Source organism: Artibeus jamaicensis, unplaced genomic scaffold (genome assembly GCF_021234435.1).
Source record: "Artibeus jamaicensis isolate MK-2021 breed Jamaican fruit bat unplaced genomic scaffold, CSHL_Jam_final contig_700, whole genome shotgun sequence".
In the NCBI taxonomy this organism is placed as follows: Eukaryota; Metazoa; Chordata; class Mammalia; order Chiroptera; family Phyllostomidae; genus Artibeus; species Artibeus jamaicensis.
In genome coordinates, this window is record NW_026521930.1 from 162,231 (window position 1) to 185,624 (window position 23,394).

Below are 23,394 nucleotides of genomic sequence, written 5' to 3' on the forward strand. Positions count from 1 at the left end.
GTAGAAGGAAAAGAAATAATAAGAATAGGGAATAGAAAATGGTGAAGAAAGAAAGAAAAGAAAATTTACAGTATAAATTATAAAATGGAAGGAGAAGGTAAATGGAGTAAGAGAAGGGAAGAGTATAATATGAGATTTAAAAAAATGAAAAGATAAAAAGAAAATTGAAGGAAAACAACCACCACAGCAATATCAACCTCAAATGACCAAAGATTAAAAGAGGCAGAAAGAGAATATGAAGGAAAAAAGAAAGAAAAAAGATTATGACATGTATAAATGAAAGAAAAGTGATTTTGAGAAAATAGTGGGAGAAGAAATATAAGAGTAAAGAAGAAAAGCCAGGCTAAGGGAGGAAAAAAAATTAAGACAAAAAAAAAGGACAGGAGGAAGGCAAAATGGAATAGGAGAAGGGAAGAGTAAAATTTGAGACTTAAAATACAAAAATAGTGAGCATATAGGAAAAACATTTAAGAAATCATCAACAACCACGATGTCAATAATGAAGGAACAAAGATTAATAACGGTGGAAAGAGAATAAAGATATTATAAAAAAGGGAAAAAGAGTGTGAGATGACCAGTGGCAAGAAAAATGGTTTTGAGTCCTGGCTGGTGTGGCTCAGTGGATTGAGTGCCAGTCTGTAAACCAAAAGGTCTCTGGTTTCATTCCTGGTCAGGGCACATGCCTGGGTTATGGGCCAGATCCCCAGTTGGGGGTGTGTGAGAGGCAGCTGGTCAATGTTTCTCTCACACCTCTATATTTCTCTCCTTCTATGTCTTCCTCCCTTCCATCCTCTCTAAAAGTAAATAAATAAAATCTTCAAAAAAAAAAAGAAAAAGAAAAAAATGGTTTTGAGAGGCTGGAAGGAGAGGAAATAGTAAGAGTGTGGAATAGAAACAAGGCATACCAAGGGGGAAAATAGAATTTAAAACAAAGATGAGAAGGCAAATTAGAATAAGAGAAGGGAGAAGTAAAATATGAAATTTGAAATAAAACTAAAGTACGAAAATAGTGAAATAATAGGAACAAACTTGAGGAGAAAGAAAAGTGTCAACAAGCCATGTCAGAGAAAAAAATAACACAAATTATGAAGAAGACCATGGTGGAATTTGTCTCAGCAAAGTCTAGTATTTGCCACTGTCTTCTCTTTCTGGATCCACCCCTGGTGATGTCAGATGTTGTCCTCGCCATCTGGTGTCATGGTGCCCTGCCTGGCCCTAGGCAGCCTGTGCAAGACTACAAATGATCCACAATCTGTGGCTTTCTCCTTAAGTCCTGGCTGGTCTTCCTTGTTCTATCCTGCTGGCCTACCATCAACACAAAGCCCATCAGTGGTTCATATAAAGTCTGAGAGCACTACAAGCATTACTTCCACCTGTATCCAAGGGGACTTCTGGTGCAAGTGGGAGAGTGGAATCCCTGGGTCACCCACAGGAGGCACTGTTCAGTCTTCTTGGAATATGCTGGGAATATGGTTTCCTCACTGCCTGTCCCCCACTCCCTTGTCTTGGTCTATCCCAGATAATTTCCAACAGTGTGTAGTTTCTGATGAATTAGCTGTCTGTTTCCTGTGAGGGGCCAATCTGTGTAAAAGGAGCAGGTCTTTCCTGCTTGCTGCTGATGGCAGCTCTGTATAAAAGCTGAGGCTGGGCAGGGCCCTGAACACCTTTTGCTGTGCCAGGGCCCAATGAACCAGCATAGCTCATAGTATGTGATAGAAGTTCAGAAAGGGCCCTTTCAGAGCTTCTTCTTTCCATTGTGGATATGCACTGAGCTGGGGGCTCCTGAACCAGGCCTCACTGATTGGCAGAGACTGCAATCTCACAGGTGGGTGTTGGGCATGCCTACCTGTGAGTGGACCTGCCCGACTGCAATGAACCTCAGGTGCTTAGCTCCTGGACATCCAATCCCCAGTGTGCCCCTCTCATACGAGACTCAGACCCAAACATTCCACTCTGCAGCCTGCTGCTTGCCAGCTGTCCTGGGTCAGGTCCCGCAGTTCCTTTGACATGCCACTTTCTGTTCTTCCTGTGCAGCTGGACTCAGTGGGAACACACTGCATTTTCACTGTGGTTTCTTTGTTGGCAGAGCCCCTGTATGTGTGAGCGTGAGGTCCCTGCCTCAGCTCCCCCTTTAAAATAGTCTCTTTTTGGCACCCACGCTGAAGCCCTTAGCCATGGGTTGGCTCTCTGTGCAATGCCCAAAAGCAGAAAGTGTCTCTTGGTCAGGGCTATTCACAGTTTTAAGAGATAGAGTTTCTCTCTGGAACTCTCCTGGTTGGTGCTGCAGCTATGGATGTGCTGTTTGCTGTGTGTGTATAGCCTAAGTCTCCCACCCTTCGAGTGTCTCCTGATTAGGGTTGGGTTTTTTTCCTGTAGGGGATCAAGGCCCCCACTTCAGGATGGGAGAGAGCCATCATGATGTGTTCTCCTCTGCTGCAGATGCCTCACACAGAGCATTTCCCCCTCAACTTATAAAATCTTACTGGAAGATGCAAACCATCTTCTGTACTCATTGACTTCAAAAATTCATATTAGCTGAAATTCTGTTGATTGTTCAAGTCACTTTTTGGATGATTAGCCAAAAAGACATGCTTGAGGCACAAGCAAGTGGGCTCGGCTTCCACCTAATGGGCCTCCGTATTCTATACGGTTATGTTAATAAATGGCAATGGATGTGTGCCTCAAGAAGCAGTAGGGAATGGCAGGGCTGGTGTGTTCTGTCTTTACCATTATACTGTGAATAGCTCAGAAAACTGAGAAAATATTCTTGTAGTATTCAAGAACTATGTGATTGAGCAAAGAATTCATGCCAAGGTTGAATGAAGTTCTGATGTATATTTCTGTGGTTTCCATGTTTACTTCTTTTTTATTAAAAATGAAAGTATCAACCAACACTTACATTTGAGCTGGTTGTTAAGTAGTTACTAGGGTACCCCCTAGCTGTTGGCCTTGCAGTATCTGCTTTCTTTCTACTGTCACCATCTGTGGTGATGCTTTTCTCCATAGCAGTTTCGTTTCTCAGGAAATGTACTTTAACCTGATTAGTAGACATACTGTCTATGTATGTATCTGTGTATCTATCTGTGTATCTATCTATCATCTATCTATCTATCTATCTATCTATCTATCTATCTAAGGCAAGCACAGTAGTAGACACTGGACACTAAGAGAGAATAAACAGTCATGTCACTACTCACGTGGGCCTTTCTTCCAGGGGAACAGACATTGAGTAAATAGTGAGCTCATTTGGGATAGAGAATAATGGCTGGCACTTATTGACTACTTGCTGTGTGCTATGGACTAGTGAAAAAGCTTTATACACTCATTTGATCCTCAGAACAGCACTGCCTATTATTGGCTCTATTTTCAGCTGAGGAAAACTGAGGCCCAGAGGTGGCATTGCCCATTTAGAAAATAAAAAAATACAAAATTTCTAGTAAAATTTGACTTGCAGATGAACAACAAATGATTTTTTTTAGTATAAGTATATCCCATGCAGTATTGGGGATATACTTATGCTACAAAATAATTTATTGTTCATCTGGAATTAAGATTTAACTGGGCATCCTGTATTTTATCTAGCAAGTCTAGTTAAATAACTTGCCCAGAGTCACTCAGCTAGTAAGAGACAGGTGGGCATTTGTACACAGATTGTCTGGTTCTAGACCCACCTTTTGCCTACAACATCACACTATGCTGTCCCTCTAGAGCAGCTCCATTTAAGGGAGATTTAGAAAATAACTCCACATATAGCAAAGGAAATCTCTTTTAGGAGAGACTGCACTGGTAGCTTGGGGCATGAGAGAGTGCCCACCTTGGGGTAAACTTTCTGGACTTGAAACCTTAATCACCTACAGAGGCCAGGCAGGTCATGGAAAAGGGTGACTGGGTGGGTGGTGAGGTGATTATTATGTCAGGGGACGTGTGCTCAGCATTCCCAATTCTTTGTGTTTTCCAAGAGAAGTTGGAAATCTGAGTTTTTATGAGGAATACCCTCTTTTAAATGTCAGCTAATGAAAAATGTCACAGCTAGCCTATCCAAAAGTGTGTAGGCTGCTAGCTTGTGGTCTCCGCAAAGTAGGAGCCTGGTCGTAACTGCTGGCCATGGTGCTGACTGTGCTTCCTGGCCTGCCCTCACTAACTCTCCCAACATTCCATGTCCAGGCAACCATGGAAACGCACCTGGAGCAGCGTCTGTACCAGCCCCAAAATCTACTGCAGGACCTGAGGGAAGCAGATGCCCAGCAGTTCTGCACCGCCATGAAGTACCTCTGGGAAGACAAGAGGGACAACATGGTGAAGAGCTCTTGCATCCGTGGAGTAGGGGAGGTCCAGGACCAGCTGGCATTTGTTGAGCTAAAATGAACTGAGGCTGATTTAGGCCCCGACCTTTCTGTTTATCTCCCTGACTTCTCCTTCCCCAATTCTCCTGGAGCTTTGGACCTAGAATTTTCTCCAAAGTTCAAAGGAAGAACCTTATGATTCACACTTTTATGGCTACTAAGAAACAAGTGGCACTGAGGGCCTCCAATAGTTTGGCTTAATAAACATCCATGAATGATTACTATGCACCTGGGGACAATGGGTTCAGAGATAAAAGACTGTCCTGGACCTCAACAAGTTTACAGTCTGGAGGGGAGACAGAAAAACAGAAACAGATCATTTCCACAAAACAAAGTTGGTGATGTAAGAGAAGTCAAGGCCTCAGACCCAGGAAATCCACTGGACTTAGAAATGGGAGGTTTTGAGTTTTATTTTTTTCAGAGACATGTTTGTGTGAAGCAGTGCTTTCCAATAGGAGGTGGATCATTTAAACATTCTAATAATCATAAGTGTACTTTAATGTTTGTGATTAAAATAGAATGGACACATCAAACCTGTGAGTTTGGTAGTAGAAATGTAATGTTTCTTTTGAAATGAATTTAACTAAAAAAAAGTTAGTTCAAAAAATATGAAGTAAATAAATAATAGTAAACAAAGTGCCAGATAATGGCAAAAAATAGGGGGGGGTGGTATATGAGAATGATACTGATTAATGTTTATTAGAGGTTTACTATGTGCCAGGTATTATTCTAAGGGAATGGCCAGGAAACTATTTCTATGAAGGGCCACATAGTAAATATTTTAGTCTTTGCAGGCCATATAATTTCTGTCACAAGTACTCAGCTCTGTCATTGTAGCAGGAAAGCAGCCTTAGATGGTAGGTAAGTGAAGGGATGTAGACATCTTCCAATAACACTTTGTCCACAAAAACAGGTCATATGCCAGATTGGGCTTGTGGGCCATAGTTTTGCCAACAGTGCTGTAAGGATGTAACATGCATGGATCCACAGAATTCTCTTAGGGCTTTCTGAAATAAATATAATAAGAATCTTACCACTTTAACATTCAGATGAGGAAATGGGATTAGAGAGGTTGGGAAGTAAACTCGGATTACATACCCTGAAGGGGCAAATCTGAAGTTGGACACTGGCCTCCTGATTCCAGCTTGAGCCCTGCTGGCATCTGGTAAAACCCAAGGGCCTCTTCTCAGATAAACATGTTAAAATCTATAAAATAAAATACAAATGATTACAAAGGAAGCCAATTCTATTGAAAGACATTAATCAAATATGTTTAAAAAATTGGAGTATGATAATTTATGGGCTTCTTGAACACATCCAATAACAAGAGTTAGCAGCAGGTCTAATAGCTCCTCTGCATTTTGAGGGAGTGTTGAGTATAAATGAGATTTCAGTATGTCAGCAACAACTGTGACAATAAAAGGCCTGTGGTTCCTACTGATGACAAATCATAGGTCCTGCTACCACCTTGGTGACTTGTTGCCCAAGTCTATCCCTGAATGAAATGCTGGATGTCAGTTCTATGTCAGTGAAAATGAGGGCACGGTTTCCCCCAAAGTGTTAACAAATGTCCTCAATTATATCCACAAACCTCTGCTTAAGATCCCCTAAGCTGCACTTACTAACTACACAGTTTTACTCCTGTGGTAAGAGACTGAAGATAGCTGAGAAGTGTGGGCTTAGTCTCAGATTCCATCTCTGTGTAAGTTAGGGCAGGTTGCTTATTCCCTCCTGGTTTTTTTTTTTTTTTAAGATTAAAAAAATTTATTTTTAGAGAGGGGGTAGGGAGGGAGAAAGTGAGGGAGAGAAACATTGATGCACAAGGGAAACATTGATTGGTAGCTTCTTGCACACCCCCAACTGGGAACCTGGCCTGGAACTCAGACATGCCCTGCCTGGGAATCAAACTGGCAACCTTTTGCTTTGTAGGCTGATGCCCAACTCACAGAGCCACACCAGTCAGGGCCCATTCAAGTCTTATGTAAATCTAAGAGGTAGGCACTAATTTTATCTCCATTAAAGAGGAAGAAGCTAAGACTTAAAAGAGATAAGTAATTTGAGAGTAATTTGCTTCAGGATACACAGATAATAAGTGGAGGGTATGGGATTTAAATCTAAGAATGTCTGATCCTTAGACCTATAGGCTTAAACTACCGGACTGTGGTGGGAATTTGTGAGAAGACACATGTTTACTCCATGCTTGGCACAGTGCCTGTTGTGAGGAAAATGCTTAGTAAATGGTGACTTTTATTTTTGGAGAGTGTATTGGGTGAAGTACAGAGGACCCAGTCAGATTGTGACCAAATCCTGATAGCATTACTGGATTCTATGATTCACAGGATTCATCCATTCATTTACTTCACTTTATTCTTTCATACATTCACTCATTCAGTGGGTTATTTCTCAATGTCTTCTAGGTACCAGGTATTCCACTAGGCTTATGGCTTGGGCCTGAAAGGACTCTCCTGGTTCAACCCCACACTAGAATCAGATGCCAGAACTTCACCCCAGACTAGTTAAATCACCTTCTTTGGGGGTGCTGGGATCACTACCCCAGTGGTGCTGATGTGCAGGCAGAGTTGAGAACCACCAGCTTGGAGGAAAGACAGTACCATGAGCATCTCTAATACATCACAGGGTTTGGTTTGGGATGCTTGGATCTGACTGAAGCAGGAGAATATCAGAGAGAACATCACCAATTGTGTGATGATTGAGTTTGGACTTAAAGGATGAGCTGGGTTTTGCTGGGAGAAGGAAGTGGGGAGTGAATTCCAGCTAGAGAAAGGACCTGAGGTGTGATAGTCATGGAATGTCTGAGCAAGGAATGGCACAGTGTGAATAAATCTGGTGAAAGCCTTGATTTTGTTCTGTAGGTGATGCAAAGTTGTAGAAGGTGTGACGTAGCAGTGTTACACAGTGGTGCTTAGTTTCCTCACTGCTGCCAAATGTGGTCCCTGCAGGGCTTCCAAATCTGAAGACTGCTCTCAAGACAAGCTTAGCTTCTTTTATTCCTTTAGAAACTGGAAGATATCGTTATCGACTTGAGAGAGATTCGGAAACAAGCCTTGCAGAGCCCAGGCGTGAATCGCAGCCTATTTCTCATCACACTGGAGAGGTGCTTCCAGGTGCTGAACTCTCAGGAGTGTGTGGAGATCCTGGGCAAGGTGCTGAGGGGGTCCTCAGGGAGCTTCCTGCAGCCTGATATCACAGAGAGGCTTCCCCAGGACCTGCATGAGGACGACTTCAAGAACCTGTGAGTGCTCCTCCTAGCCCTCTTCATCCACTACCCCTCATAAGCTGTTGTGAGAATTCAAGGAGGTAGTACATAGCAGATGGGAGAAGGCAGGTGGGGACAGGTTAGTATATGAGGTCTGGAACAGAAGCCTGAAATCTGTGTTTAGAGATGGTTTTATTAAAACAGTGTCTCCCAAATTTCAGTCATTCTGGTCCCATCTCATAATTTTTGCCATATCTATACACACCTCATTATTATTTATTCCTTATTTCTTTATAGTGACTCAATCTTTTTTACTTCATATTTAGTTAAACAGAAAATTTGATATTACTACTGTAAATGGGAAATTAGTGTTATTTGTCTTGAATAAAAGTAATCATAAAATAAGTACATTAATAAAAGAAAAAAGAAAAACAGTGCCACTAAATCCTAGGTAGATGTGTTGGTTTTCCAAGGCTCTGAACTTGGGGTCTTTTCTCTCGGTTGAAAAGGAGTTGAGTGTTGTTGAAGACTCACTGGCACTGAGACCTTGTCCTTGAGGGGTGGGAGGACTAACAAAGCACTGAAGAGGAAGTGCTTTTCCTCTGAGATGCTGTGTCAGTCAATGTGTTAGCCTCTCACCCTACATGGTATTACATTGGGGGGTGGGAGATACCAAATTAGAGGCTTGTTTCCAGAACTTGAAAGCCCATAGGGATTGTGATCACTACTAACTTCTTCCTTTTACTAATTATATCACTTTATGACCCTAAAAGAGGCTTTCTAAATCTAAAAATGTCTTACAAAAAGGAAAAGACCAATGATGACAACAACTTGGGAGAAACTGTGTATATGTGTGTGTGTGCACACACATATGGTCTGTCCAGAAGGAATCCACCCATGTAATATGACAAATAGAGACATTTATTGAGGAAGGGTCAAGGTACAAGAAACATTGTACATAAGACAATGATGCTTCAATCCTCTTCAAAGTAGGCACCTTGGGACCTCACATAGTTCTCCCAATCACTATCAGCTGCCCCATCTTATTGTCCTGAATTTCACTGATGGTCTAAAATCTCTTCCTTTTCAAAGGTGATTTTGGTTTTGGGAAAAGCCAGAAGTCACAGGGTGCCAAACCTGGGCTGTAGGCGGGCTGCGTCCCCTGGGTGATTTTATGTTTTGCCAGAAAATGCTGCACAAGACATGATGCATGAGTGCGTGTGTTGTCATGATGAAGCTGCCAATCGCCAGCGGCCCATAGCTGCAGTCTTTCTGAATCACCTGAATAGTTTCTGCAGAGGAATGTTCAAGCTTAATGCAAAATTTAATCTTAAAATTTAATCAGTAGGTCAGACTACTGGGGAATACCAGAGCCAGCATTTTTGCAAATGGGCAGGCTTTCCCATAAAGAATGTTTACCATTGCCCCAGAACTATGTCTATGTCATGTTATTTTTACCTACTCAGCTATGGAAAAACAAAACAGCAACAACAAGCAAAAATAAGTAAATGAAAAATGCAGAAATAAGATATTAAGATGGACTTAAGGGAAAGTTGGCTTGTTCATGTAGGCAGTGACTGGGAAAGTGAAAAGGATGAAGTTTAAGCTTAGCAAAGGCTTATGAATTGGTCATTTGGTGAATTGATTGTCAGTGGTGGTGGGTAGGAGTGAAGGAAGGTTTCCAAGACAAGGAGACTCAGCTGTTTTGCAGCATAAGCCAGAATGGTGATCAGTACAAAATTCTATGAAAGGTTGACTCATATTTGGACCAAATGGGACCACTGGACATGGCACCACGGGGGTCACTAGTAACTTGGATCACAGGGAGTGGTGTGGTGGTAAGGAAACCAGATTTCAAGGGCTTAAAAGTGATCTAGATGCTTCACACCCAGCAGGATGTCTACAAACAAAACATCAGACAATAACAAGTGTTGGTCAAGATGTGGATAAATCAGAACCTTCACACACTGTTGGTGAGAATGTAAATTGATGAAGCTACTTTGGAAAACAGTCTGGCAGTTTCTCAAAAGGCTAAATGTAGAGTTTTTACTTAACTCAGGAAGCTCACTCCTTCATATGTGTCCAAGAGAGATGAAAACATATGTCCACACAAAAACTTGTACATGAATGTTTACAGCAGTGTTATTTATAATGGGCAAAGGGTGGAAACCACTTACATGCCCTTCAACTGATGAATGGATAAACAAAATGTGATCTGTCTACATAGTGGAATATTATTTGGCTATGAAAAGAAATGAGTACTAACTCATGCTATAACATGCATGAACTTTGAAAACATCATGTTAAATAAAAGGAATCAGTCACAAAGATGACATATTGTCTAATTTTATTGCTCAAAAATGTCTAGAAGAGGCAAATATGTAGAGACAGAAAGTAAATGAGTGGTTTGTAGAAGTGGGGATGACTAGAGGTTGAAGGTTGATAGCTAAAGGATACGGGATTTTTTTTGAGGTGCTTAAATGTTCCAAAATTGATTGTGGTGATGGTTGTACATCTTTATGAATAGACTTAAACCCACTAAAGTGTATATTTTAAATGGGCAAATTATATGGTATGTGAATTATAGTCTCAATCAAACTGTTACAAAAAAAAAAACCCAACTCTGAAGTGAGGAAGTGGAAACTAGTCTTGGGAATGTATTTAACTGAGGGGCCAAGGAGAAATGGGTAAAGCACCCCATATAGCAAGGGAAGGAGGAGGGCTTTTATTAACACAAGAGAGACTCCACCTGTCTGTTCCTTACTTGCCCCCCCCTCCCTGTGTTTGTGTCCTTCAGATCTGCGGTATTCAGAGACCTCTATGACCAAACCTCGGCCCATTCCCAGCAAGCTCTCTACTCCTGGATGGCTGGTGTTTTGCAGACATCCTCCAAATCTACTGGTGAGCCTGTGTTTTGATGTGGCATTGCTTTGTAGGGGGTGTCCATCCTTAAAAAAAGAGGTGCTTCATCTCTGAAGACAGATTTGATTTCAGTGTTACTTATAATTTTTATCTGTCCCTCCCCCAACTTCCAGAAACAATGTGGTGTGACTTGTGAAATGAAACACGTGCCCTTTTCCCATGTGGAAGCCTGAACTAAGGATGTATCATACCTCACAGTTGGCAGTGTGGCCTGGTTTTTTAGAGGGATACAAACAGTGATGGCATCCGACATATGAGGAGAACTTTTAGACTAAGGGTACAGGTTCAAAATCTGTATTAAAGTGGCATAAGATAATTTTTAAAATAAAATCTAGGAAATAAAATGAAGAAATTTAGCACTAAGCTTCTTGGCAACCCAAACAGAAATAGATCAGGATTCATTTATTTGAGAGATGTTTATTAAAAATCTGCTATGTCCCTCTAGATGGGTCAAATTCACAGTGACAGAAAGTAGAATGTTGGTTGTGAAGACTGGGAGGAGGTGGGTGAGGAGTTAGTGTTTAAGGAGTAGTGTTTCAGTTTTGCAAGATGAAAAAAGTTCTGGAGATGGATGATGGTAATTGTTGCACAACAGTGTGAATGTACTTACTACTACTCAACTGTACACTGAAAATGGTTAAGATGATAAATTTGTTAGGTGTACTTTATCACAATAAAAAAACAAAGAGAAGAGAAATATAGAAAAAAGATTGTCTGTAGATTAGTAATATAAACAATTTTTAAGGTAAGCTTTAACTTGTTGAATGTTTAATGTCAGTAATGTAAACAGAATAAACTTTTAAAACAGTTTTTAAAAGCCTACTATTTGTCAGCCACTGGGGATACAGAGAAGCATAACATAGTGTTTGTTCATGGAGCTATTGTTTTATTGGAGAAGGGTGAGTGGAGAAAATGTCCAAACAAGTAAATTAGAGTGGGAGAGAGGGAGAATGAGAGAGAAAGACAGAGAGAGAGAGAGAGAGAGAGAGAGAGAGAGAGAGAGAGAGAGAGAGAGAGAGAGAGAGAACAGGGCTGGGCACATATTTTTTATGAGGTGACAGAGTAAATATTTTAGACATTGTAGAACTATGGTCTGTGTCTCAACTATTAAACTCTGATGTTATAGCAAAAGCAGACATAAGCAATAGATGAACAAGTGTGGCTGTGTCCCAATAAAACCTTATTCATGAACACTGAAATATGAATTTCATGTGCCACAAAATATTTTTCTTTTGATTTTTCTTTCAAGTATTGAAAAGTGTAAAAACCAAGCTTGCAGGCAGTATAGAAACATGGTCAGCTGGTTTGGCTGGAAGTCCCAGTTCTCTTCCCATCACTATTGGTTCCCTGTACATTTTCCTTCATTTCTCTTAGCATAGCCTTCACTTTTTCATCTAATTTGCAACCAAATTCAACCAATTCTGTGAGCATCCTGATCAACAGTGCTTTGAACTGTGCATCTGATAGGTTGGCTATCTCTTGGTCTCTTAGTTGTATTTGCTGTGGAGCTTTGATCTGTTCTTCCATTTGGGCCATTTTTTTGTGTGTGTTGTGGTGCTTGTTACATATGAGGGGTAGAGCCTTAGATGTTTCTCCAGGCTGGGCAACCCAGTGGCTGTGTTGTGATGCCGTATGTGGGGGCGGAGTCCGAAAGGGAACAATGGTGCTTGCTCCACTGTCTGTAGGATCTCAGTCCCCTCTGCCACTTCCCCTAGGCAAATGGCCTTTCTGGTGCTGATTCCCGTGTGGGTGGGCTTGTATACATTCTAGGACCCTGTGGGTCTCTCCAACAAAATGTCCTGTGAGGCGGGGAGTCTCTCCCTGCACCTTGACCCCCACAGATGTTTTCAATCGTGTTTTGAGGCTTTATTTCCATGTGCTGGGACTCTGGGTTGCATGATCAGTCTCGCTCTCTAATTTTGCCTGGTTTATCTGCGTGCGAATGTGGGACTGCTGCCCAGTCAGCTGCCTTGCCTGCAGTGCCTCGCTTCACAATCGCCATCTTGCTGGGTCTGCCCATTGCCACCTCATGCCCATGGTCCTCCTGCTGCAGTCTTGCACGCCCAAGGTGCCTTTCACTCTCAGTGCCACCACTTTTTGTGTTGTGACCCCTGTTTGTCCAGGTGCCCGACTCACCCCGCTTACCAGTCTGGATGAATGTGTCTATTTTATCTCCTTGATTGTTCAACTTCCATACAGTTCAATTTTCTGTCTGTTCTGGTTGTTGTTTTGTTTATAAATTGTTGTTGTCTTTATTTTGGTTGTGCAAGGAGGCACAGTGTGTCTACCTACATCTCCATCTTGGCTGGAAGTCTATTCTGTGCTCTTAAGTCTTAACAAGTAAGCTATGTTTCTACTGAGTGTTCAGATGGCAGGCACCCATGCTTCCTGATGTGTGGTATAGTGTCTTGTGGGTAGGAGGCTGTCTGTGAATGGCCATCAAATGAACTGATGAATTAAGGAATATAACAAGGAGGTCCTAATAACAAAGATGCTTTTGACAGTCACACTCTAGTGTAGAGGCTTTTATTTGTTTATTTACTAATTCACCCATTTATTTATTTTCTTGCAGATAACTCTGTTTCATGGGTCAGCGCAGAAAACTTATGGATCTTGGGCAGATATATGGTTCACCTATCACTTGAAGAAATTATGAAAATTAGTCCTGTAGAAGTAAGTTGGGAAAGTACACTTAATGCCCCCTTACTAATACAGTACATCTAGAGTAAGGTATATTTTAAGCCTCTCATGTTCAGCCAGCCAGGTGAGGTGCCCTGGAAACTGGACGCCTTCTTCAACCCAATATATCTGGGTATCTAAGGAAAACTCTGGAATAAGGCCTCAGTAGTCAGTCATTGGATTGTGTTCTAGCATAGGAGAACTAAGAAAAGAAAAAGAATTGTGATCAATTGAGATAGCTCTGATGGGGACAAACATGATAGAAAGAGAATGTTGGCTATGAACCAAAAATCACTTAAGAGTATTTTTATCCTCAAAAAAGGCCAAGGACAATAGCTATTGCATTTCCAGCCCCGGGAAGCATGACTCCAAATCAAAAGTAACATGGATTAATAGCTAGGTTTATTTATAGCTACTTTTACTGCTACTTTATTGTTACTTTAGCAGGAGTAATGATTGGATTTTAACTCTGTTCTAAGGTTACTTAACTCATGGTCAGCCTATTTCTCTCCTGCCGATGTTGATCCAGTGACACTAAAATCCCTTGGGTGCCCTGACTCTGGAATGCAGCCTGCAAAGAAACCTGCCAGCGCGGAGGCACTCATGGATAGCTTGGGGCTCACCTCCAGTTTTCCTCCCGTGTGCCCTGGCTGTCTCCTGGCCAGTGAGAGAAGTCTTTGCCTCAAATGACAGACTTGTTCATTGGCCAGCTGACCCGGTGATGCCTGGTTACTTTGATATCAGAGGCAACACTAAGTTACTCTTTTTCACCTAGGAGGCTGGGAATATGTCCAATGTCTCTCCATTTTAAACCTCCATTTTACCCTGCCAGTGCTGGATGAATTTCAGGAAGCAGATAGAGGTTAAATTCTGAGGAAGCTAGGCATTAGGACACAATTTCTAAGATCAAGAGTCCATTTGCAACTTCTCTCCTTTGTCTAAAAGTGTAGAAAAGGAAAATGAAATAAGAATGCCAACATTAAGGGGCATTTTTATATGGACAAAGAGTAATCTATCAGGGAGAGGCAACCTTCTAAGTCTTTTAAGCGCAGAATAACTGTGTTGAAATATAGGGGATGTCAATATGGATACCCTTGGACACAGGCAAAAAGTGAACAAGAACAGAAAGATATGAATATACTATTTAGATTCTTTTTATTCTTATTTGCTTTTTATTTTATTTATTTTTATTTTTATTTATTTTTATTTTTTTTTAATCTATTTCTCCCATCCCACCCCCCCCCCCCCCGCCCGGTCTCCCCCCTCCCTCCCATCCCCCCCCCCCCCCCAGTCCTCATCTCTGTGTCTTTCATACTTGTTCCTCAAAATCCCTCCCCCTTTTTTCCCCTTAAGTTCCCTTCCCTCTCCCCTCTGGTCGCTGCCCACTTGTTCTCTATTTCAGCGTCTTTGTTTTTATTCTGTTTGCTTGTTTGTTTTATTCTTTAGCTTCCTGTCAAAGGTGAGATCATATGGTATTTGTCCTTCAATGCCTGGCCTATTTCACTCAGCATAATGCTTTCCAGTTCCATCCATGTTGTTGCAAAAGGTAGTAGCTCCTTCTTTCTCTCTGCTGCATAGAATTCCATGGTGTATATGTACCACAATTTTTTGATCCATTCATTTACTGATGGGCACCTAGGTTGCTTCTAACTCTTGGCTATTGTAAATTGTGCTGCTATGAACATTGTGGTGCATAGGTTCTTTGAAATTGATGTTTTAGGATTCTTGGGGTATAATCCTAGCAGTGGAATTGCTGGGTCAAAAGGCAGGTCGATTTTTATTTTTCTGAGAAAATTCCATACTGTTTTCCATAATGGTTGTACCAGTCTGCAATCTCACCAACAGTGAACTAAGGTCCCCTTTTCCCCACACCCTCTCCAACATTTGTTGTTTGTTGCTTTGTCTATTATAGCCATCCTGACTGGGGTAAAGTGGTATCTCATTGTGGTTTTAATTTGCATCTCTCTGATAGCTAACGATATTGAGCATCTCTTCATGTGTCTCTGGATATTCTGTATGTCCTCTTTAGAGAAGTGTCTGTTCAAGTCCTTTTCCCATTTTTTAATTGGGTTCGATGTCTTCCTAGAGTGGAGTCGTGTAAGTTCTTTGTATATTTTGGAGATTAAACCTTTGTCTGAGGTATCATTGGCAAATATGTTTTCCCATACAGTTGGTTGTCTTTTTAATTTAATACTGTTTTCTTTAGCCATGCAGAAGCTTTTTATTTTGATGAGATCCCATTTGTTTATTCTTTCCTTTATATTCCTTGCTCTAGGGCACATATCCGTAAAAATGTTGCTGCGTGGAATATCTGAGATTTTCTTGCCAATGTTCTCCTCTAGGACTTTAATGGTGTCATGGCTTATATTTAAGTCTTTTATCCACCTTGAATTTATTTTGGTGTATGGTGTAAGTTGGTGCTCAAGTTTCATTTTTTTGCACGTAGCTGTCCAGTTCTCCCAACACCATTTGCTGAAGAGGCTATCTTTACTCCATTTTATGTTACTGCCCCCTTTGTCGAATATTAATTGACTGTAGAGAGTTGGGTTGATTTCTGGACTCTCTGTTCTGTTCCATTGGTCTATGTGCCTGTTTTTATGCCAGTACCAGGCTGTTTTGATTACAGTGGCTTTGTAATACAGTTTGATATCAGGTATTGTGATCCCTCCTACTTTGTTCTTCTTTCTCAAAAGAGCAGCTGCTATTCGGGCTCATTTATGATTCCATACAAATTTTTGAAGTGTTTGTTCTATGTCTGTGAAATACGCCATTGGTACTTTAATAGGTATTGCATTGAATCTGTATATTGCTTTGGGTAGTATGGACATTTTGATGATGTTAATTCTTCCAATCCATGAACACGGTATATGTTTCCATTTGTTTGTGTCTTCCCTGATTTCTTTCTTCAGTGCTGTGTAGTTTTCTGCATACAGGTCTTTTACCTCTTTGGTTAGGTTTATTCCCAGATATTTTATTTTTCTTTTTGCTATATCGAATGGGATTTTTTCCTTGATTTCTGCTTCTGCTGATTCATTGTTCGTATACAAAAATGCCTTTGATTTCTGGATATTGACTTTGTATCCTGCTGTTTTGCCAAATTCATTAATTAGTTGGAGCAGTTTTTCGGTAGAGTCTATAGGATTTTCCATGTACACTATCATGTCATCTGCAAACAGTGACAATTTTGTTTCCTCCTTTCCTATTTGAATGCCTTTTATGTCCTTTTCCTGCCTGATCGCTGTGGCCAAAACTTCTAATACTATATTGAATAGTAGTGGACTATTCAATAGTCCACTACTGTCCACTGGAAAGTGGACATCCTTGTCTTGTTCCTGATCTTAGTGGAAAAGCTTTTAGTTTTTGTCCATTTAGTATGATATTGGCTGTAGGTCTCTCATAAATGGCCTTTATTATATTGAGGAATGTTCCCTCTATTCCCATTTTGCTGAGTGTTTTTATCATAAATGGGTGTTGTACCTTATCGAAAGCTTTTTCTGCATCTATTGATATGATCATGTGGTTTTTGTCTTTGCTTTTGTTTATGTGATGAATTACATTTACTGTTTTGCGAATGTTGAACTATCCTTGCATCCCTGGGATGAATCCCACTTGGTCATGGTGTATAATCTTTTGGATATATTGTTGGATGCGATTTGCTAATATTTTGTTGAGGATTTTAGCATCTATGTTCATCAGCGATATTGGCCTGAAGTTTTCTTTCTTTGTTGTATCTCTATCTGGTTTTGGAATTAGGATGATGCTGGCTTCATAAAAGGAGTTAGGGAGTTTTCCATCCTTTTGGATTTTTTGGAATAGTCTGTGAAGAATGGGGGTTAGCTCTTCCTTAAATGCTTTGTAGAATTCTCCTGTGAATCCATCTGGTCCAGGGCTTTTGTGTGATGGGAGTTTTTTGATTACTGCTTCAATTTCTTTTGCTGTTATTGGTCTATTCAGGTGTTCTACTTCTTTTTCATTGAGTTTTGGGAGATTATATTTTTCTAGAAATGTGTCCATTTCCCCTAGGTTTTCAAATTTCTTGGCATACAGTTCTTCATAGTAATTTCTTACAATCCCTTCTATTTCTGTGGTATCAGTTGTAATCTCTCCTCTTTCATTTCTGATTGTGTTTATTTGTGTCTGTTCCCTTCTTTTCTTGATGAGCCTACTTAAAGGCTTGTCTATTTTGTTTATTTTTTCAAAGAACCAACTCCTGGATTCATTGATCTTTAGAATTGTACTTTTAATCTCTATGTCATTTAGTTCTGCTCTGATCTTAGTTATTTCCTTCCTTCTACTTGCTTTGGGCTGTTTTTGTTGTTGTTCCTCGAGTTCTTGCAGGCGTAGAGTAAGGTCATTTGTTTGAAATGTTTCTGTTTTTTTTAGGTAGGCCTGTATTGCTATACACTTCCCTCTCAGGACTGCCTTGGCTGTATCCCATAAGTTTTGGGTTGTTGTGAGATCATTTTCATTTGTTTCCAGAAACGTTTTGATTTCTTCCCTAATTTCATTCTTGACCCATTCATCGTTTTATAGCATACCGTTCAGTCTCCATGATTTTGGGTGTTTTGGGTTTTTTCCTTTGGGGTTGGTTTCCAGTTTCAGTCCCTTATGGTCAGAGAAAATGCTTGGTATGATTTCAATATTCTTGAATTTGTTGAGGCTTGTTTTGTGCCCTATCATGTGGTCTATCTTTGAGAATGTTCTATGTGCATTTGAAAAGAATGTGTATTTAGCTTCTTTGGGGTGAAGAGCTCTGTATATATCAGTTAGGTCCATTTCATCAAGGGTGTTGTTTAATGCCGCAATGTCTTTGTTGATATTTTGTTTGGAAGATCTGTCCATTTTTGATAGTGGGGTGTTAAAATCCCCCACTATAATTGTGTTGCTGTCTATATCTTTCTTGAATTCCTCTAAGATTTTTCTTATATATTTTGGTGCTCCTATGTTGGGTGCATATATATTTATGATGTTAATGTCTTCTTGGTGGATTCTTCCCTTGAGTATTATGAAGTGACCTTCTGGGTCACTCTTTATGGCTCTTTTTTTGAAGTCTATTTTGTCTGATATGAGAATTGCTACCCCAGCTTTTTTTTCTTGTCCATTTGCTTGGAAAATTTGTTTCCAGCCTTTCACTTTTAGTCTGTGATGGTCTTTTGTCCTGAGGTGGGTCTCTTGTAGGCAGCATATGTGTGGGTCATGCTTTCTTATCCATTGAGCTATTCTGTGTCTTTTGATTGGAGCATTTAATCCATTTACCTTTAAGGTTATTATTGATAGGTACTTATTCATTGCCATTTTTGTACCTGTGTTCCTCTCTGTCTGTCTCTTTTCCTTCCTTTCCTTAAAGCAGACCTTTTAGTATATCTTGTAGAGCTGGCTTGGTGGCAGCAAATTCTTTTAGACTTCTTTTGTCTTGGAAGCTCTTTATTTGGCCTTCTATCTTGATTGAGAGCCTTGCTGGGTAAAGTAGCCTTGGTTGTAGGCCTCTGTTTCTCATTACTTGGAATATTTCTTGCCATTCTCTTCTTGCTTGGAGTGTTTCCATTGAGAAGTCAGTGGCTAACCTTATTGGGACGCCCTTGTAAGTTATTTCTTTTTTCTCCCTTGCTGCCTTTAAGATTCTCTCTTTGTCTTGGAAGTTTGCCATTTTAATGATGATGTGTCTTGAAGTGGGCCTCTTTGGGTTCCTCTTGAATGGGACTCTGTGTGATTCCTGGATTTGTGTGACTTTTTCTTTTGTCAAATTAGGGAAATTTTCTCTCATTACTCTTTCAAATATGTTTTCTATCCCTTGTTCTTCTTCTTCTCCTTCTGGTATTCCTATTATTCGGATATTATTACGTTTCATATTGTCTTGCATTTCTCTTAATCTCTCTTCATTCTTTCTGAGCCTCTTTTCCCTTTCCTGTTCTTTCTGTGAGATGCTTTCTACTTTGTCCTCCAATTCACTAATCCGATCTTCTGTTTGATCCACCCTATTTTTAATGCTTTCCACTGTGTTTTTTAATTCAGAAATTGTATTCTTCATTTCCCCTTGCCCTTGCTAATAATTTCCATTTCCTTTTTCATGTTGATATAGTTCACAGTGAGATCATTGTAACTTCCCTGTAGTTTCTGGTAGCTGATTGTGAGCTCTTTGAAATTCCTGATCACCAGTGCTTTGAATTCAGTATCTGATAGTTGACTTGCCTCTGTTTCATCTAACATTCTTTCTGAGGATTCCTCCTTTCCTTTCATTTGGGGATTGTTTCTTTGTCTTCCCATTGTTTGTGAGACTCTTCTTGTTAGCCTCAGCTTCTTAGATTAATCTGTTTTGACACCCTGGGTTTATGGTATGAACTTTTGTGGTGGAATGCCTGTGAATTTCAATGGTGCAGCCTCTTTTGGTTATCCTGTTGTTCTCTGCTTCCACCTACTCAAATATGCAGCAACTTGTGGCTTCTCTTCTACAACAATGTGCAATTTGTCTCTCTGGCTCTACTATTGGGAGGCCTCTTCTATGGGTCCAGCTCTGGTCTTTTTATATTTTCAAGTTGATTGTGACTCTTCTGGTTCCTCCGTGACCGATGAGGTTTCTGGTCTCTTATTTTCATATATGCTTGGCAACTGCTGGCTTGCTGGCCTCACCTCCTTCGATCGGATAGATTTCTGTCTCTTTTATACTAGGAACTGGTCTCTGCTCCGTCCTAGTCCACCGCCATCTTGAAACCCCTTATTTGCTTTTTAATCTTACAAAGACAACATGCATTTTTTATTGCCTGAGGGCCATTTTTAAGCTCATCTATAAAAAAACCTCTGACTCCCCAAAGCAGAAAATTTATAGACCACATTCTCTAACCTCCCTACAACAAATCTAGAAGTAAATGTGCAAATATTCGCTTTTTAAGAAGTTTGGCTTCTTGGATATTAAAAAATAATACTTTCTTAAATAATGGCTGGGTTGAAGAAGAAACTACAAGAGCAGTGACAGACATTTAAGAAATCTGTGACAATGAGAAGTGGGCGTATCCGAGTGTCTGGGGTCGCACAGCACGTGCACCACAGTGGTCTGGCACGGAGCCACATCAGTCCTCCTCACTGATCTTCCTGTCCTTGTCCTCTAGATTGGGCTGTTTATCAGCTATGACAATGCCACCAAGCAGTTGGACACAGTCTATGATATCACGCCTGAGCTAGCCCAGGCATTTCTGGAGAGGATCGACTCCTCCAACTTCGACATGAGGAATACCTCTACCATCCACAGGCAAGGGGCCAGGGCTCTGGGCCTTCAGGGCTGTTTCCCAGGAAGGGATCTAAGCATCCGGCTCCCCTGAGCAGCAAAAGGTCCCTGGACAGAAGGGGGGTGATGAGTCTGTGAAGAGTCTCTATGCATGTGAGGGCAGGTGTTTCCCCAAAGAGACCCCTAAAGAGCTCCTGAAGGGGAGAAGGGGACAGATGCTCTCTGAGCACCTCCTGCATGCCAGGCATTTTATGAACTTTATTAAGTGCTAAGGTTTGAATACTCTGTATTCTGTCCATCCCAAGGTAAATGTGTGATTCCTATAAGGTTGGGTCAGGTGTTGGAAATAGCTCCTGGGTTATCTATTTGTGAACCACTTGTTACCTAGACTCTCAGATGGGTTATCTAGCCCCCTAACCCCACCCAGGTAAAATGAGCTCTGGAATTTACTGACTGTAACCTGATCCCCTAGCAGCCATTTCCAGTAGGGGAGGGCCAGGAGCTGTGACCCCAGAAGGAGTTTGAATGTCAGGAGGATGGGGCATGCAGTGGGGACGGGTGGGGAGCACTGTTCAGTCACCTTTTCTTCATCTCCCAGGGCCTTACTGTCACAGTGATATTACTTAATTTTACTTACTCTGACATTATTGTAGTACCTTAAATTTTCCAAACTCACCAGTAGAGAATATTCTTATATAAAACTGTTACCCCTTCTTCTCCTATCCCTAGTAATTTTCACCTATTAGCATGGGTCCCATATTTCTCTGGTTACACACAAAAAATAGCTTAGTGGTTAAGAACATGGGACCTGGAATCAGACTTTCTAGGTTGGATCCTGGCTCTGCAACTTGTAAGTTGTGTGATTTGGGCCATGTTAGTGTCCCTGTCTGTGAGATGGGGGATAATAATCTGCCTACCTGATTAAGGCCCTTGGAAGGATTACAGACACCTGACACACAGTTCAGTGCTCAAGAGATATTATTCTTAATATGGTTATTAATATTCAGTCTTCGCCTCCCCCGAGTCATCTCATTAGACACAATTTCAGATCCTTTCTCTGACCTGGTTGCTCTCCCATGGACATGTCTGAGCAGGTCAGAGTCTTTCCAAGAGGATGGAGCCAGGTTGAGTATAGTCAGCTAGGTGGTCTGGCCATGTGAAGTCAAGTAGATGTCGTACTAATGCTAAGAGCATCCATTAATGAATGTATTCTTGGTATCTGCCAGGAAGCGAGTTAACCATTTGGTATGTTGATTCTCATTTAACTCTCACAGTACTCCTCATTTCTACATTCATCAAATTTATTATGATGTGCTCTGGTGAACAAAGCAAACCTCCCCTTTAATAAAGATTCAGAGAAGCTGGCCCACTCTGTACAGTAGTCAGGAGTGTGCACTGCACAACTGTGGACAGCAACCTAGCAGAGAAGTTAAGTGACTTGCTGGGGATTCCATAGAGCTGGGCCTCACACTCGCATTGGCCTAAATCCATGCTCTTAACCACTGGGTATGGTGGTCCCAGCTGGACCAGGGTTCAGGTCCCACTTCTGCCCCTATACTGTCTTGTCTCTTTCTTTCTTTTCAAAGTCATTATCATCTGGGTGTATAGGTTGTACAGCATCCTGGAAATGAATCTCTGACCAGAGACTGCCTTGGTGGACAAACACTTTGTATTGAGGTGGGAAATGGGAGTTTTCTGTCCCTACCCCTGCACCATGCTTTTCTCGTGTCCCTTACTGCCCCAGGAGGAGAGGTGACATACTTGAATGGCTCTAGATTTAAGTCCCAGCTCCACTACTTGTCTTCAGCAAGTCACTTGCCCAAGTCACTGCACCTTCTGCAAGAATTCCTTGTCTTCTCACACAGGCTCGGGCTGCTGGTTTGTTTCTATAGTGACCTGGAGCTGCTGGACGCCACCATGGCCCAAGTTCTTCTTCACCAGATGATCAAGTGCAGCCATCTGCAGGGCTTTCAGGCTGATGTTCAGAAGGTGCAGATGGGATATGGCCTGGGCCTTGGCCTCAGTTTTACTAGCCAGAGAAATGGGGAGAACAGTCTTGCCCAGCCTTTGAGAGAAACATGAAGGGTCAATAAGGATCTAGGTTCGCCGAGAGCAGAGGCAATACAAAACAGTGTGGAGAAGTTGGTACAGATCAAAATTCTGTCAGAGCAGCCACATCAAACTTAAGGGGGCATAAAGGTCACCTAGGGCTTTTAAATGCAGCTTCAGAATCAGTAGGGCTGGGTAGGCCCCAAGACCGCATTTCTAACAAGTTCCTTAGTGATGCTGGTGCTGCTGGTCAAAGGCCACACTTTGAGAAACACTGCTCTAAGTCCACTGCTTTACTTGCCGAGCTCCAGAGAAGGGGAAGGGCTGAACTGGGAGTACCAGAGCTGGGAGAGCTCCTTCCTTTACTTCACTCTGCTGCCTCCCAGTGGCCATTTGAATACTGCCTGGAACACAGTATACAACATCTAAAAAGAATACATATATTGTTCATACAAATTCAGGTGTTAAAACATGAACTGTGCTTGTGTTTCTTTCTTTTGTGCAGAGGTCATGTTATAAGAGGTAACCTGGAAGCAATTGGGAAACATGATTGACTACAGCTAGGTGGGCATATCATAATAAAATTAGTCTTAGGGTGATTACAGAAATGTGAAAACTTCCAAGACATCAATTTAAGCAAAAAATATAGAAAAGTGCACTTCTGTTGATATTACAATTATGTAAAACTATGCACTGTAGTTTATTTATAAAGTACATATTTAGAAAGGCATAAGAGGTCTTAGAAATCTATGTACATCCAATTACTAGTCATAGTTGTTTGTATGATGTAAGATCTTCAAGGAGACCTACTTTTTTTGTTACCACTGGGAATTACTTTTATATAGTTTGTATATTATCATCACCCCCCCACCTGGGTATTTTATAAAAGGAAAACAGCTATATGTATAGTGGTAGAGTTCAAGGTCACAAAAGGAAAAAGAGATACTTTGAGAGTGTGGTGGTGT

At 41.1% G+C, this 23,394-nt stretch overlaps 1 protein-coding gene across 1 annotated transcript in view; it reads left to right on the forward strand.

Annotated features, from left to right (window-relative positions):
- The window catches only part of OTOA (otoancorin), a 69,195-nt gene that overhangs the window by 13,364 nt on the left and 32,437 nt on the right, over positions 1 to 23,394 (forward strand). Inside the window, exons 6-11 of the mRNA XM_037144193.2 lie at positions 4,165 to 4,296; positions 7,361 to 7,596; positions 10,358 to 10,461; positions 13,055 to 13,155; positions 20,265 to 20,404; positions 22,246 to 22,369. Of these exons, the coding sequence (XP_037000088.2) occupies positions 4,165 to 4,296; positions 7,361 to 7,596; positions 10,358 to 10,461; positions 13,055 to 13,155; positions 20,265 to 20,404; positions 22,246 to 22,369 (837 nt within the window). The remainder of the gene's footprint in view (positions 1 to 4,164; positions 4,297 to 7,360; positions 7,597 to 10,357; positions 10,462 to 13,054; positions 13,156 to 20,264; positions 20,405 to 22,245; positions 22,370 to 23,394) is intronic.